The sequence below is a fragment of the Mandrillus leucophaeus genome, unplaced genomic scaffold (genome assembly GCF_000951045.1).
Source record: "Mandrillus leucophaeus isolate KB7577 unplaced genomic scaffold, Mleu.le_1.0 Scaffold51, whole genome shotgun sequence".
NCBI lineage: Eukaryota > Metazoa > Chordata > Mammalia > Primates > Cercopithecidae > Mandrillus > Mandrillus leucophaeus.
The window spans coordinates 245,397-262,991 of record NW_012105475.1 but is presented as its reverse complement, the minus strand read 5'-3'; the positions used below and the strand labels follow the sequence as shown (position 1 = coordinate 262,991).

At 41.8% G+C, this 17,595-nt stretch overlaps 1 protein-coding gene across 2 annotated transcripts in view; it reads right to left on the bottom strand.

The window, feature by feature from the left end:
* EPB41L3 (erythrocyte membrane protein band 4.1-like 3) overlaps positions 1 to 17,595 on the bottom strand; it is a 245,057-nt gene that overhangs the window by 98,776 nt on the left and 128,686 nt on the right. For both annotated transcript variants that reach the window (XM_011996312.1, XM_011996313.1), the window contains exon 2: positions 628 to 821. In XM_011996312.1, coding sequence (XP_011851702.1) covers positions 628 to 810 — 183 coding nt within the window. In that variant the 5' untranslated portion in view covers positions 811 to 821. The remainder of the gene's footprint in view (positions 1 to 627; positions 822 to 17,595) is intronic.

The following is a 17,595-nucleotide window of genomic DNA, read 5'->3' as shown; positions in this document are numbered from 1 at the left end:
AACAATGAGAACACACGGACATAGGGAGAGGAACATCACACACTGGGGCCTGTCGGGAGCTGGAGGGCTAGGGGAGGGATAGCATTAGGAGAAATACTTAATGTAGGTGATGGGTTAATGGGTGCAGCAAACCACCACGGCACGTGTATACCTATGTAACAAACCTGCACGTTCTGCACATGTATCCCAGAACTTAAAGTATAATAATGATGATGATGATGATAATAATAATAAAAGCAGATCTGCAACATTAGGGTCAGGGCGATGCCTGGGGAAATGCAAACTCACTCTAGCCCTTAGGCTTGAAAGAAAAAACAACCACAAGCATAATTAAAGCTGTCAGTTTGCTGTCTATCTTTCCTCTAAATCCAGATAGGACCAATAATCTCCAGCCTGGACTTCAGTGAGTTTCAGTGTTTTAATTAAAAGAAGGAGTTACCAGGCAAGGTTGTGGAATGTCATTCACTGAAAGCCTTAAAATAGCATACATTTTCATCTGCCTGGGGCTAGAATGGGAACAACGGATGACCCCTCATAGCTGCCTCTAGGGCTGAGAGACCAAGGTTAAAGATGATCCTGGAGCAGCTCAGCAAACACGGAGTCATTAGTTTTCTGGCCTGGGCTCACCTCCCTCCGCACAGGGGTGCTGTGCGCTGCAGCAGAGGCGAACTGCTCCAGGGCCTGCTGCTGCTCCTCGCTGGGCGGCTCCGGCACGGGCGCCCCCGCGCGCCCTTGCGCCCCCGCCGCCTCCTGGGGCTCGGCCTCCTGGTCCGGCTTGGATTCCGAGTCTGATCCAGATTCGGTCGTCATGGTTGATTGTTCTGCAAGCAGAAAAAAAAGGGAAGATCAGGTCACTCCGTGCAGCTACCTTCCCTCTGCAAGAAAACTAGGATGCTCACTGTGCACGGCTCAAGAGAACCACAAGGAGAGAGGGAGATGCTACCAAACCCTATCCTATTCCACACACCCGACAGATGACTTGTCAACTTCACCACTGAGATGGGTGCCCACCAGGGGCTCAAAACTAACATTTATCTAGGAGGAAAAGTTGATTTGTAATGATCACAGGCTTTATTCCTATTAGATTTTTGCCACAACATTTAATGTGAAATGACATTAAAGAAATGTCATAATAATGAAGTATCTTATATTCAATTAAAAAAATTTGCTGTATCACCTGCATATATATTTCAATCGCTTGAATGATTTAATAATGGAAGCACACATTCTTTCTCATTTCCCTCCCCCTCCCTATCTCTACACAGGGGCCCTCCTAACCCCCCGAATCTACAGACACTTCAAGGAACAAATGCCTTTCCCATGTGCTTTCTCCTAATCCAGTTATCCCTCTTTGAGTTAGCAACCGAGCTACAACAGCAGCTTCTTCAGGGACTCAGGATCTGTTCCACTGGCCATAGCTGGAGGGGCACAGGCAGGATCACCTCTCCCTCCCCTCCAAGTTAACTCTCATCTTCTTCCTGGCTTCCCCCTATTTCCCTTGAGTGTTGAAGGGTAAGTTTATCTCATATCTCATAAGGAACTCAAACAACAGATCTTAATATATAATAATCTGCTGATACATCCTTTAAAAAGACCTTCTAAAATATGACCATCTTCCCAAAGATTGCAAGTCAAGATGTTTCAGGATTTCGTGCCTCGGTTTCCACACGTGCCAAATGAGGACACTGAACATGATAATACCTAAGTAACTTATTTCTTGCTATTACATTTTTCTCCTACTAATAAGATATGCCACTATGTTTTAAAAGCAGATTTTTGCTCTAAGTAGCAAGAGAGCTGCTATTATGCCAAATAGATACCATGTCATTTTAAGCAATTTCTTATCTTAAGTATATGGAATAAGTATCTCAAGTACAAATATTTCATTATTGTCATATAATTTCCTTTCCTAATTCTAATTTTATAGTAAAAATATAAGCAAAGGACTGGTGTAGTGCTTTAAGCAAATTATATAATTGGTATAATATAGAATTGTGCAAAAATAAAACTAGTAACTTCTTAGTTCCCATCTTCACAATATATATATAAATATATTTAATAATTTGAAGAAAAAGGGAACATCACAAATACCAATCTAGGTTATAAACTAAATGCTATATCTGTGTTTTCTATTTAGGATTACTTTCACAATCACCAGATATTCGTTCTGTTGAATAAAAGAGATGTATCAATTTGGCATGTCCTTAGTTGCCCAAAGCATATGTAAATATCAAGTCCAAATACAGAGAAAGGTAGTGATGCAAATAAAATGAACAGACTTTCTTTTTTCCTGTTATAATACATTTCAGATTTTCAAGCAAATCTTAAAAGTAAATATTATATTCTCTTTTGTATGCTTATCCTGGAAAATGGCCTAAATATATAGAGAAAACAGTGGAGGAGGAGGAAAGGTCGTGGGGCGCTGCAGAATTTGGAGCCTTTGATCAAATTCCATCTTTTGGAAGGGAAAGAATTAGCTTTAATAGTCAATTCAACGCACCAAACACTTACTGAGTACCAAATATAAGCCAAGCACTGCTTGTGGTTTAGAAAAGAGATGCATCTGTTGTAACCACTACCCCCCATCTCAAGGAGCTCCTAGTCTGTGCTGGAAATATGCTCTCTGGAATCCATGTTCTCCATCTTCTTTTGGTAACTAAGCTTTCAGAGTTAGCAGGTGCCCTTCACCCAGCTTGAGACTACAATGAGCTGTGGCTGTGGATGAAGACTGGACCAAGGAGACAACAGAAAAGAAAAAAATGCACTCAATGTTTAGGTCATCTTCAGAAAGACAAAGCGACTTGCCCTAGGTTTCCCTTTCCCACTGGCTGGATATGCAGGTCTTAAACCCAATCCTGGACATGTCACATTCAGGGGAATGACAGAGCCACCCGCTCCAGCATGGATCTCTGGATGACCTCCTGGACCACGACCCACCTACTCTGGACTGTGACGTGAGGCAGAAATCAACAACTTTAGCTTGCATTCATTTGCTCAGGAAATTGCTCATTCTATTTCCTGAGAAAATGAATATCCCATGATTTTAGTGTTATCATCCTAGTCGGGAAACCATTTTGCATCTGCTTTTGTCTTAAATCCAGGACCATCTCCAAAGCAGAGAGCCAGCAGTACACACGCTAAATAAAAATGTAAAATAGAGTCCAACAACCACCTACCAACTATCTAAAGAACAAAATAATGTACCATTATCATCTATGACTATACCATATAACACCTTACCTGCTGTATATCACAGAAATCACAGCAGCTCATACCTCAAAATAATCTACTATGCCCTTGTCACGTATTTCCTAGGTATATTAATTTTCCAGCACTAAAGGCATAATATAATAAATGTAAATCATTGCCGTTTTGGCCAATTTTAATAAAATAAAACTGTCAAGGCTACTGACAGATAAAGTAATAAAACTTTGAAATGAACAGTTTTTTAATGCTGGAATCTCACTAGAATCAATATCTAATTCCACATTTCTCAAAGGACATAAGCTCTTATTATTCCTACAAATAAACCAGTATGGATGGCCTAGATCAGCAAATTCTATTTCAAAACTTGTTTCCTCTTCCCTACCCATATACCAGTGTAAGCAAGCAATAACCTGATTTGTAATGGGAAACTATTATAAACATCTAAATACAATATGTCTGGCTGGGCGCAGTGGCTCACACCTGTAATCCCAGCACTTTGGGAGGCCCAGGCGGGCGGATCACTTGAGGTAAGGAGTTCAGAACCAGCCTGAACAACATGGTGAAACCCTGTCTCTACTAAAAATACAAAAATTAACCAGGCGTGGTGGTGCTTGCCTGTAATCCCAGCTACTTGGGAGACTGAGGCACAAGAATTTCTTGAACCTACGAGGCAGAAGTTGCAGTGAGCCGAGATCGCACCACTGTGCTCCAGCCTGGGTGACACAGAGAGACTCTGTCTCAAAAAAATAAATACAAGACAAGACAAGACAATAAAATACGACTAACTTCAACTCATTATTTTAGTAAGTTTATAGTGTGCCCCTTCACTCTTAAACCCAAATGCCAAAACATTTATTTTAAACTAGATTTTCAAGATATTTACACTGCATTGGTTCTTCTTTTTCTTATACTTATTCCTTGCTTTCTAGGATGGTGCTTGCCATTTAAAATCACAGCCTTCCCTTTCCAACTAACTAAAGACTACTGTTTTCCAAAGTTCCCGTCTCTTCTGATAGGTTCACTTTGCACCAAACTATCTGCCAATTATTTGGGTTACTGGAAGCAAATATCATCACTTGAAATCCCAAATAGAAAGTGATACAAAATGTATTTATGCTTAGTTTTTACTGAAACTGTCCTTTCTTTATACTAAATTTACCTTACAATTGTGTTTTGCTCAGGCTTTAAAGGTTTGGATTCCTAGAAACTCTAAATCCTAAAAGTTGGGGTAAGGACATTCATAAGTATGCTAGGCAGATGGCAAGAGGAGTCCTTAATTTTTTTTAAAGAAATGTAAATCATACTTCAATATGCCTCTCTCAGGAATATATTTATTAAATGAACACCAAAAGAAAAAGTAATGAGCTTCAAAGGATGCCTGTGCAGGTGTGAATGAAATCATCTTCACAATCTCCAATCTAATTCACCTATAAAAAGACGGCCATTGTCATGCATTTTGGGCTTTGATCCTTTTCAGTTCTAATTTTTTATTCCACAGAAGTAAGAAAAAAAAGTCAGTTAATCCTCATCTTTTCCACTTTTAGAAGTGGCAGCTCTAAAATCTCCATCTCCTAACTAAATGACTGCTAAATTAGTTTCTGTATTCAAATTTACCTACCTCTCTTGCTGACATGAAAATTCAGTGGCATTTTATTAAAAGACACAAACTAAAGATTTAGTGAAGGAAAATGCTTAATATAAATTTCTGTCATTTATGTGTAAGACAGGATTCCTACAGAATAACAAAGCACTTCATAAAAGAAAACCTCTCCATACCATTTACCTGTCTAACGAGGATATAGGACTCAAATGAACAAACTTTTGAACACCAACCTTTTTTTCTTTTATATTCCAAATGTAAATTTATAGAAGTAGGTCCTACTTAGCGTAAGTATTTGTGACTACTGAGTACTATCCACCAGTCTGCTAAAAACCATCAGTTGCTAGCAAGCTAGAAGACAGTAATATTCTTTGGCCCTTCTACTGAATTTTTTCTAATTGCATGAAAAAAAAAATGCCCTAGTATCATCCATCCAAAAAGAAAATTCCCAAAAGAAACCAAACGACCAAATGGTCTCACATTCCACCCTCCTACTCCCTCTAGTAGGGCCCTACCTCTCTACTTTTCTGCGGTGCCAAGCTTCTGGAAGGAATTTTCTTCTCCTGCTGTCACCACATCCTCCCACTCACTCACCCTTCAGTATATTTCTCATAATTCTAGTAACCTTGCTAAGGTGACCATGACCTCCCTACAAGCCAATTAAGCCTAGGTGGCATCCCTTCTCATCTTTCAGTTCTCCAGGTTTGATACCCTCTTGGTTTCCTTCTATCTCTTCTGGCTACTCTTCCTTATTTCCGCCTGTCTCTGCATATCCCATTTCTCATATTCTATTTCTAAACGTCGCAATTCTTTATGAATCCGTCTCACTCTTCAAATCCTCTTTCTTGGAGAGCTCATCCACTTCATTTCAAATATGATGACAATTCCAAATTTTGTGACCTCTCGCTGAGCTTCAGATCCAAAAATACATCTCTTCTTCTCACTTTTTTACCTGGCTATCTCAGGAGCACCTAAACTGAACATTTTTCCATCCAAACCTTTGATCTCTGCACCACCCCCTGCCTGCTGCCAACCCCCCAATCTGCTTGACTCCTGTCCTCCCCATTGCAGCAGGTGGCCTCCATCTGTCCAGAGGCTCATGCTGGGATTGGGACAGCACTTCCCTCTCTATGCCTAACTCCAATCCACCTCACTCTTGGCAATTTCACCTCCTGAGTTGTGTGTAAAGAAACAGTAGAAGAGGCTGGGTGCAGTGGCTCATGCCTATAATCCCAACACTTTAGCAGGCGAAGTTGGGTGGATCCTCTGAGGTCAGAAGTTCGAGACCTGCCTGGCCAACATGGTGAAACCCCGTCTCTGCTAAAAATACAAAATTAGCCATGTATGTGGTGGGCACCTGTAATCCCACCTACTCGGGAGGCTGAGGCAGGAGAATCTCTTGAACCTGGGAGGCAGAGGTTGCAGTGAGCCGAGATTATGCCATTGCACTCCAGCCTGGGTGACAAGAGTGAAACTCCATCCCCGTTCCAAAAAAAAAAAGAGAGAAAGAGTAAAAGAAAGAATGGAAGAAGTTCTAGGCAGAGGATTCCGATCAAGCAAAAGCAGAACAGCACAGAGGATCACATGCACTTACTTGCGTGAGGTTACATGGTCTGCTGTGGCAGGAAGGAAGGGGTGCGTGAGAGTGATGAGAGGTGGAGAAGGGACTGAGAGTGAGCCAGACACAGGCAGGTCCCGCAAGGCCGCCTGACCCTCGCTAAGGAGACGTCATCTCATCATCTCGTTGCTCGGTTCATCTGGCAGCCATGGGAATCTCAGAAAGCATTAGCTGGGCTTCTCCATTGTTTCAGCTCAAAGCTAGGCCAAACTCAGAGACCACACAGGCCCTGAAGGGGCAGCAGGGACAAGTTACTCCTCAAAGTACAAAATGGTTAAATTCAGGACTGGTCATCACTTATCTTCAAAAAGTTGAAATAAAGGGTTGAGATGCGGGGACAATTCTGACGGTTTGTGAAAAACAAGCTTTTTGGCCATGCTAAGTTCAAATCTTGAAGGCCAATACACCAACTCCTGTGGAGTTGACCGACTTTTTAAGATTAGGTAAGAGGCAGAAAGTCAGAATTTTTGTGAAGACATAATAATTCAAAAGTTACTTTCACAACGGCCACTATAAATCTACAAAGGATTACAAACACTCACCAATATGGAGACAAAGATTTCATAACAGCATTGCACATTTACAAATCGGCATTGGAAACTTAAAACAAAAACCAAATGAGACAATAGTAAGGCCACGGGCCCCAGTCCCCTGCTTCAAGGAATGCACATTCAGACAGGTTACCTCAAGAAGCCAGCCAAGCGCCACGCCCAGGGTGTGCGAACACAGCCCGGAGAGGGGCTTTAACCAAGTCTGCGGGGACAGAAAGGATTTTTACAGGAAAGAACCCTTGTCTGATTAAAAAAAATCACTAACTTTCAATCTTAAGTTAAATAACTAGTTTTAAACTTTAGACACAAACATCACAGGCTACTTCGGAAAGATAGAAGGGCAATCAGGGATAAGTAAGAGTGCAGGGAGGTACTGTGACAGGGCAGGAAAAATGGGTTCTGGGCCCAACTCTGCCGTTTGCTCTGTGACCTCAACAGAATGTGGCTTCCCTTTCTGTTGTAAAATTCCAAACTTCTAGGATTCCTGAGAACCACAGACACTGTTATATTCACTGCAAGAAATCTCAAGAAATGTTGCTAAGTGAAGACAGATACTACCTGATCCTACTGACAAGGCCCAAGGGCATCAGCTCGGCGGGCAGGCAGCCGCCAGCACTCTAGCGAGCAGCCGACCTCTCCCCACCACTGTGTGGGTCAGGCTGAAGCCTTCATTAACTATTTGAGTCTATTAAAGTTTTATTTAGTTCACTGAAGCAATACTGTACCCAGATAACCTGAAAGAGTTCAAAAAAACGCTTACTTAGTAGATTGGGAAAATCTGGTTCATCTGCAGTAAGCTTTTAGCTTTTAAGTTCAAAAATGTTTAGATCTTCTATGTGTGAGCAGAAAAATCAACAAATATAGTTTAGAATATATATCTAGATATGGTGACTATGGAAGCATCCACCTTACCACTATATGTTCATATTTCCAAATCCAACTGCTACCAAATGCCAGCGTATAAAATTGCCTATGCTTCTGAAATACCAAGAATCTTTGGCTGATCCCACATGTACCCAAACACCTTTTAATAAGCAAAGGAGGCAGCTGATGCCCCTACTCGAGGAAGGGGACCTATGTTAGCAGAGAACTCTAATAGAGTTCAGTGACAGTATTAATAGGAGAGGCAGGGTTCCCCTGGGGGCAAAACTACTTGCAAATTAAGTCTACTGAGGGAGTGGCAGAAGAACCAATTCAAATTCTGTTCTAAGATCTCTGCACTGTGAACACTTTGTCAAACGCAAGGAAGTTCCCAGACTAGGATCCCTGAACTTCAGAGGTTCAGAAAAGAGGTTCAAACTCTGAGGATCTGAGAGTTTGTTTTGCTGTTTTAAAGGAAAGTGTACATTCAGCAGTGACATGGCTGTACATACAGACAAGGCTTTTTTGCTTTATGTTGGAAACTTATGAATTAACTTAGAAATACTGGCTATATCATTGCTTCATTCATTAATACATTCCTTTAACGAACATTTCCTGAACAGCTGTTCTGAGGCCCAGGGATACATCAAATAAAGATGAACAAGGTCTCTGCTCTAGTGGAGATGACATTCTATCTGGAGGAAAACAAGAAATAAAAAGTGTCAGTTAGAGACAGACATTTTTAAATAACCCAATTAAAGGAAATGGCTGGCTGCTCCAGACTGGATGGTTAGGGAAGGCTTCTCCAAGAAGGAAACATTTAACCAGTGTTGAAATACCAAGCAGCATCTGCCCTATGCAGATACACACAGTGGCGATAAAGCCTGTGACACAGAAGATGACTGCCCAGGCTTGGGCAAGGAATGAAAAGAAGGCTAGGGTAGCTGGAATGCACGGGTGTGAGGAAGAGGGGTACAAGATAAAGCAGATGTGAGGAGGGGTCAGATCCCATGGGTTTACAGAGCTGGATTTTATTTTAAATGCAGTGGAACATTCTGAGGTGAGGAATGACAGGGTCTTACGGATGCTTTTAAAAGGTCATTCTGGCTTCTGAGTGCAGGTGCAAGGTAGGAGCAGGGGACCCAGTGACGAGGCGATGGCAACAGTCCAGGTGAGGGAAAACGCCAGAGCAAGGCAGCAGGTGAGGGAAGGCAGGCAGGTGGTGCCTGTCCAGCACCCATCAGAAGCTCTGACCGCAGCTTTGGTGAGAGATGAGAAATGCACCAAGCTTGTTAGGAAAAAGCTCCCACAAATATTAGGTGTCTTAAAACACAGGGATCCCTAGTGGCAAAAATATTGTTTCCAACAGGCCCTAAGGCAGGGAGACTACCAACAAACACGTGTCAAGTTTCGACAATTATTCTTCTAGGCTGAATGCTCCATAACCTTTAATGTGGGAAATCATTCGTGAACCCGGTATCATCAGCAATACTTCTAAAAATCATCCAGTTCAGGCGAAAAGTAATACCAGCCTTCATTTATAACGGATATATTCCTGTGGTTTAAGTGACAGCTCCAGTCTTCCGAAAAAGCAAATTTAAAACAGATTAACATGTAGAAGTTTGGCCTCTTGAGTAGAGAATATGCTTCTAGACTTCATCTGAGAACCCAACCAATGGATAAATGAAAACTGCACTTACACGTTTGTTTCGACATAATCTGGCAGAGAATTTTAGTCTCCATGACATTTTTACATGACTATCACTGATGCCATCGTTATCAGAAACTTGCTTTTAAAGTTTCTATGTGGTCTACACAAGAATTCTGTTAGTGCTATTAGTCTACACGTGAATCCTGCCTTGCCCTGGGTTGGACTTAGAAAGAACCACCTCACTAAGCACAGGGCAGTGTTTCCCACGACATACACTTTTTCACTTGACAAGCATTTTCACATATTGTTCTAAACATGGCAGAAATACTTTAAAGAGTTGTTCACAAGATACAAAACTGCTAAAAAAATTTTTTTCCAGGAGTTAACACAAATATTTCAATTGAGCTTCCTGATAGCTGTGCTTAAAATAGTTCATCAGTGCTCTCTATCATTAAAATGGAGCTCAGATGGCCAGGCGCGGTGGCTCACGCCTGTAATCCCGGCACTTTGGGAGGCCCAGGTGGGTGGATCACCTGAGGTAAGGAGTTCAAGACTAGCCTGGCCAACATGGTGAAACCCCATCTCTACTAAAAATACAAATATCACCCAGGTGTGGTCGCGGACACCTCTAATCCCAGCTACTTGGGAGGCTAAGTAATGAGAATCGCTTGAACCCGGGAGGTGGAGGTTGCAGTGAGCTGAGAATGCGCCTCTGTACTCCTGCCTGGGCAACAAGAGAGAGACTCTATCTCAAAAAAAAAAAGAAAAGGAAAAAAAGAAATGGACTTCAGAATTGATGACATCATTTCCCTTAGCAAAGGCATCCCCACAACAGCATCTTTGAGGTTTTAAGCAAAAAAATTAAATCAAAATGGACATTTCAGAGCATCAATGATATACATAAGAACAAAAGTATTCAGCACTTATGGTAAACTGAATCCTGGAGTGAGTGAATAAACTAAATATAGCAACTATTTTCTCCATTTTCTGTTAACCATAAATCACCCTTTGTAAGGGAGAAACCGCATTGTGCCCTCAATGTGCCAGGCATAATTTAAATACTGTATATTTGCTTCTTAACTAAACTTTAAACAAATCTGATCATATCCTCCCTAATGGTTCCCTAAAAGAAAAGCTATGTGTCTAAAATGCACAGGATCTTCATGAGTTTGACAGAAATAATTCTCTGTAAGCCGTGTGTGATGGTGTGATTACTTTTTAGTTAAATGGGGATGACGCCTGAGAACATAAAGGAAGCTGGTCACTCGGAAGACACAGGTGGGGGTGTTAAACACCTCCCTTCTGCTCTCTGCACGCTCAGCTCACCTCAACAGGACAGGGGTTAAGCCAGGTTAGTGAACAACTCGTCTAAGTCACAGGATAAGGTACACAGCATCGAGAACTAAATCTGAGTTCTGCCACCAATAACAGAGCTGTTTCTCCCACACAAGTCATGTACATTGGTATGCTATAAAACCTACTCCTCCCCTCCTATTCCTCTTTCAGAAATGGGCAATCTATCAAAGGTATTGCTTTATGGGATCATCTGCAATTGCATGTTGCCAATATGCCATCTTATCCTTTTACTTACTGTAAGTCAAATATTAATTCAAATTTTTAAAAAGTTATACTTTGTTTTGGCCGGGCGCGGTGGCTCATGCCTGTAATCCCAGCACTTTGGGAGGCCAAGGCAGGTGGATCACGAGGTCAGGAGATCAAGACCATCCTGGCTAACACAGTGAAACCCTGGTTCTACCAAAAAAATACAAAAAAAATTAGCCGGGCGAGGTGGCGGGCACCTGTAGTCCCAGTTACTTGGGAGGCTGAGGTAGGAGAATGATGTGAACCCAGGAGGTGGAGCTTGCAGTGAGCTGAGATCGTGCCAGTGCACTACAGCCTGGGTGACAGAGTGAGAGTCCGCCTCAAAAAAAAAATTATATTTTGTTTTACAGACTATCTTCCCTGCTAAATACTTACTGTGTGTATATATATAACATTACAACACCAGTGTCTTCCGTTGCTAAAAAACGTAAATCTAGTGTGAATATTTAAGATTCTGTCATTCTGTCACAGGTTGACATTTATTCCCGCGAAACAAAAAATAAACGCTCACTGTTGTTTCTAGAGAAAACATGAATGGCACTGAGTCTGCTTTTCCAGACCCAACAACTCGTAACTTTCCACTATGGTGGCTTCAAGCTTTAAAACAGACTGAGCCTACATTGTAATCAGCTACAATTTTGAAGCTGTTACTAGTGGGAAACCTCAAATTGATAAGAAGTCAGTACCTTTCAAGACATAAATGTCCAACCCTGTTGAAAATTTCCAAGCATTCCTTTGCTAAAATCAAAAGAGGAGAGAAAAGAAGGTAGCATATTTTCTCTATATTCTTCGCCAATTCTATTCAGAGAAGAAGTTATTAGCAAAAAGATATCTTTGGCACCTTAATTCAGGAGCATATTTTTCTATTACCCAACATCTGACTCTGCATCTGTGAGAAAGGAGGTGTGAACCACAGAGAGTGCATAAATTAAAACAGAGTCAGACTCTTTGTACAGTCATCCACCACCAAAGAAGAGCTCTCCAACTCTTTCTGAAATGGGTCTCTCTTTCACAGAACCACTCATTTTAAAAATAGGGAAAAGATCATGCCAAAAATTCCAACTTCATACCTTAGTGAGGGTGCAGTATACCCTCTGCTATCTGGGGATATTTGACGAAGAATCCACGGTTCAGGTTTTTCTTTGTAGATGCCAATACCACAGGGCAAAGGACAGAGAGAACAACAAAAATGGCTGTCTCAAAATGACCTGGGCACAAATAATCTGTGCTTCTAATTCCCTGTCTGTCCAGGAGAATTTTGCATACAAATAGACCCTAAACAAATAATGAATGAATGAACAGTCTGTGTTTCTGCATCTCATGAATGTAACAGTACAGTACAGTACTTATTTCTAGGAGCCCTGTAAATTCATACGAACAGCAGAACAAGGAGTTGCCCTGGACATTTTCTGTAACTGCACACGTCTCAAGGCTTTTATCTCTGTGGTTAGCTCCTAATGATAAGCTTCATGCAGGTCCCCAAAACTAGTCACTGTAAGCACGTGTGGTGAGAACAAGAAAAAAAACAAAGGAGGGGGAGTAGGACGTTCTGGGGACCCAGGAAGGCAAGCAGCCTGTAAATATTTGTATCTTACCTTTGAAAGGAGTCCCAGGCGGTGAGTACTAAAGACTCACACAGCATGAATAATGTTTGATCAAATCAATAAAGAAACAGGGGAAAAAAATCACTTCTATCACTACAGAAAATAAAATACATAGAAAAATTCCAGGTATTCTATTATTGTTTCTATTTAATACTTATAAAATCATACAAAGTAAAAATTAGCAGCCTGGGGGTCATTAAATATTTAAATGAATGAATGACTGAATGTATCAGTTTCATTTAAACTAAATGTGTCCTAAGTCACAAGTCTACAAATGATGTCTTGGGAAATGGGATCTAATTCAATCTGACCCCTGAAGCCCCTTGGCTGTTTTGTGGTACACGGCACTGAACAGAAATGAACACCAATTAATAGCTTTCAACTCTCCCTCGTATAGAATATGCTAAATTTGATCAGTTACCCACTCCTTTCGATCTCAACGTTTTCTAGGCCATTTCTGTAGCCCAAAGCCAAATTAATGGAATTTGGTTTTCCCTACAGTTCTATATCATTGACTTTGTTGCCCCACAATTAATTAAGCATTCACAACAGAATTTATCACAACTCTTACAGAGGAAGGAAATGGAGGACTCTTTTGGCATTCTTGGAGAGTCTGACAGACTGTTGGCTTTTTTTTTTTCATCCTTCAATACAAATGTGAGGCCAAGTGTTTAATAATTCTGTTTTTACTGTAATGCATCCACTTTTATCTCTTCACCAGCAATGGATGGAGACTACAAAGAATGTTCTTTCAAAGGTCTCCCTGGCACACAAATGAGTCGCCTGAAAGCAGTGCCTCATCAAGTTCTCTGAAGGTGCTGATAAGAGGATTCCTTACTCCAGGGCTGTTCACTGTGGGCCTGTAGCACTGAAAGGGCTCCCCATTTGTGCGTTGAATACTCTGTTATGGAAGCTGTAAGAGACAGCTGGCTCAGCCGCCATCTTCCCTCCTGCCTCCTGCCTCTGAGGTGGCTCAGTAGATAAAAGGACCACCTTGTGGTTGGGGCTGCCTTCTGATACGCTAACTACGGGAATTGAATGTCCCACACAATGGTCAAAAACGACAGAACAGCTACAGGTGTGATGTTCCATTTTAAATTCTTTGTCTCCAATGGGCAACTAAGCCAATAAATAGCTCTTTCAATTTTTGAATCCACATATTTCCAGTTCAAAGGGGATTAACTCAGAAATAAATCTGAAAAAGCTGAAAGGCTGAAATGCAGTTCCTGTTTTAAATTTTTTTATAGGTTCTTTGTGTCTAGGTATTTTTTTAAGGTTTAATCACAGCAAACCCTGCTTCACTTTGTATACTGATAATTTTTTTAATTACTGTAGTTTTCACAATGAAATTAGTTTTAAATCCTTTAGCTCATCTATTTAAAATGAACACAAAGTAAATCTGTCTAAGTGGAAGCTTTATATGTGGTAAGAAGCTACACTAATTCCTTATTTTAAACTCTTCTGTTTGGAGGGTTCCTCAAACACGCATGGAAAGGGGTGTTTGCTCCTCTAAAGTAGACCTTGGCAAAGAACTGGGTCCAGAAGAGGAGAAGCTGAAAAGGAGGGGTGCTGCTCGAAGCAAAACAGAGACTGAGAAGAGTGGACAACACTGGTCCCAACACATTTTCCCAGGGAGCTATGTCTGTTCTGGAAAGCGTCACAAGTTTGGGGCTAGATGAGAGCTTCCTGGGCCCCTACTTGAGTTTCCAACCTAAAGTAGGAAAAAGGAGGATACAGAGGAAGACAGATCAAACTATTGCCTGAGGCAGGAAGGTAGTTCTTTAGGAGGGAAAAGGTGAGCTACCATCAGAGGCCAGACAGCTGGAGAGGGTAGCACTAGCTACCGACCCTGGAGAGGCTGCAGATTAAGCCCACGGTTTTCAACATCCAGACCCACCAGGAAAACACAGACTTAAGTGATAAGTCAAAATGTCAAAGAGTGATCATCTCTGGATGGTTGACTCACTTTTTTAGATTTTCTACAAAAGTACTATTTTTGTGATTAGGAGAAAACAAACCAAGAAAATATCTCTTCTTACAGATGAATGGTAGTCAAAGTTATATTTATTACTTTTTTAAACACTCTTTTGGCTAGGTGGTCATTCTACTGTTTTAACTTAGTTTTTTATAGAAAAAATAATTCTAATATAATTTAATACATCTGAAATACACCTAAGTATTCATCCTACTTTAACGTAACTGGATGCCACTATTCAGCAAATGGACCAAAACCAGTTAAGATTTAAGGTTTGCAGAGGATGAAACTCAGACCACTTGGAGCAAAAGCATCTGGACCGCCCGAGAAAAAACACATTCTTAAGTTCAGGTGTACAGAATCTCCAGAGCACACACGCCTGGGTTCCACTCCCACCAGTTCGGACAGTGTCTCTGATGGAAGGCTCCAGGCACAGGTAATTTTTACAAGCTACAGTAGGATTCTAAAATGCAGCCCGGAATGACAGTGGTAAGCTCTCATTATCTGCACTTTTAATAAGCACACAGGTGATTCTTCCACAAACTAAAGTTTGCCAACCACTGGCCCGTCTCCACCCCAAAGCTACTGAATAACTGCATTTGAAGACAGAAATGACAAGGAGAAAACAAAAGACCATTGGCGCTAGTCAAGGCTATCAATTCGTGCATATTTTGATTACTATGACAACATGGTGCAGCAATCTTAATGCTTTTTTGCGTTCGTTCCATAGATGGATACGTCATTTTGTTTTTCTGGTTTATTTGGAAGGCATATGCTGACTACATTCTTGAATTTTAAGATCTTAAATTTAATAAGATGCAGTACTCATATCAAGCTGTATTTCACAACGGAGATATTTTTCTTTTTTTTTTTTTTTTTTTTGAGACGGAGTCTCGCTCTGTCGTCCAGGCTGGAGTGCAGTGGCCGGATCTCAGCTCACTGCAAGCTCCGCCTCCTGGGTTTCTGCCATTCTCCTGCCTCAGCCTCCCGAGTAGCTGGGACTACAGGCGCCCGCCACCTCGCCCGGCTAGTTTTTTGTATTTTTCTTTTAGTAGAGACGGGGTTTCACCGTGTCAGCCAGGATGGTCTCGATCTCCTGACCTCGTGATCCGCCCATCTCGGCCTCCCAAAGTGCTGGGATTACAGGCTTGAGCCACCGCGCCCGGCCGGAGATATTTTTCCATCTCAGTCATGCTCAGTCTCTCCTGAGAAGAATATGAAGTAATCATATGTGGTAAGGATATTCTCCACATATATTAGTAACGATTATTGCTGAAAACATCTTATTTCCTCTTCTTTCCAAAGAAGTGCCTCCCTTTAATTGGAATAAGCTTGCCATTGAGGAGAATAGGAGAGAAAGAGAGAGAAGCCTGCACAGGAAATGGGGAACGAATAGAACTCTGCTAATGATAATTCCCAGCTACCTTCAGTTTCAGCCTTAGTGACAACTCCAATCTGGACACCTATCCAGACCATACCCAGGGCTTTCAATTCAACTCCACAAATACTTGCTGAACACTCAACCCTGAGCTGGGGACTTGGTCATCTAACAGATTTTTTTAAAATTTCTTTTCCCCAGGTAACTTCTAGAACCTAAGAAATTTCATTTTAGAAAGCCCTCACAATCAAATCTCTTATTTACTCAATCCTGAATGTCAAGAAAATCTGTCCAATTATCTTCTCATAGTATCTTCACTGTATTCTTTTCACCCAGGCAGCCCTGTTGAGCTTTTCAGAGTCACACAGGAGTGGGACCGGCAGTGAGTCCAAAGAGATTTCAAGGGCCATTCACCAAATTCAGTCTATGATATACTTGACCACAACTAGGGACTAGGAACCCAGCGTTTTTACAGCTTGAGAAACACTGGTTGGAAAAAGAGTATAAAAGAGTAACCAAACAGGGCCACAGATGAGCATCTGCTCTATTGTTTTCTACTGGCATTCCTCTCCAGCTGGGTCCCAGCAGCTGTGGAATCGACAAGCTATTTCTTTCTAAGAAATGAAGTATTTTCAGTTGTCCCCCATCACTGACTTCTCCTCCATACAACAGTAAAGGCAACCACAGGTGTACTCAGCTATTCCTGATTCCCAAGCCTCATCACACGAGCTTCAACAGTCATGAATGACCCAATGAGCTGCAGTGCTCCAGGTGCTGCGTGAGCTTCTAAGTCTCCAGTGCCCTTGAACGTGCTATGCTGCTTCTGTGTTTAGAAGCCCCCAGTCCACCCATTTCCCCAAGCACTCTTTCACCCTATACGTCAAAGCTCGCTCCAACACCACCTTCACTCAGAAGTCTTGCCCAAGTTCCCTCTGCCCCATAAAATGGTCTCCTCCATCCACCGCAGGCATATGTATCCCTATGACCATGCATCTGTCATTCTGCCACCAGACCTAAGAGTCTGAAGGACAAGTGCGGGATTTTCTTTTCTGTTGACTAAAAGTCTACATCAAACCTATGATGTCCAAACGTGAACACCTGAAGTTCTCCCCAAATCAGGGCATCCCTGAGTCTTCCAGAATAGTCAATCAATCCATCCTCCCAGAGTCTGAAGCCAAAGAAAATACAAATCAACAAAAACATCAAAAAGTAACTTTTTCTCATGCACCACGTGATTCTTCAGCAAATTCTGTGGCTCTACCTACAGAATATCTCCAGAATGTGATCATCTCATCACCTCTGCACCTTCGCCTCTGCCCCTCCTCACCACACTTCCACCTAAACCCCTGCCTCCCACACCTACATCTCCTCTCTGCCCTCCACATCTTCACCTCTTATCCTCCCCACCATACCTTCACCTCCACCCCTTCCCTCCACACCTTCACCTTCACCCCTACCCTCCACAACTCACCTCCATCCCTACCCTCCACACCTTCAGCTCTTACCCTCCCCACCATACCTTCACCTCCAGCCCTACCCTCCACCCCT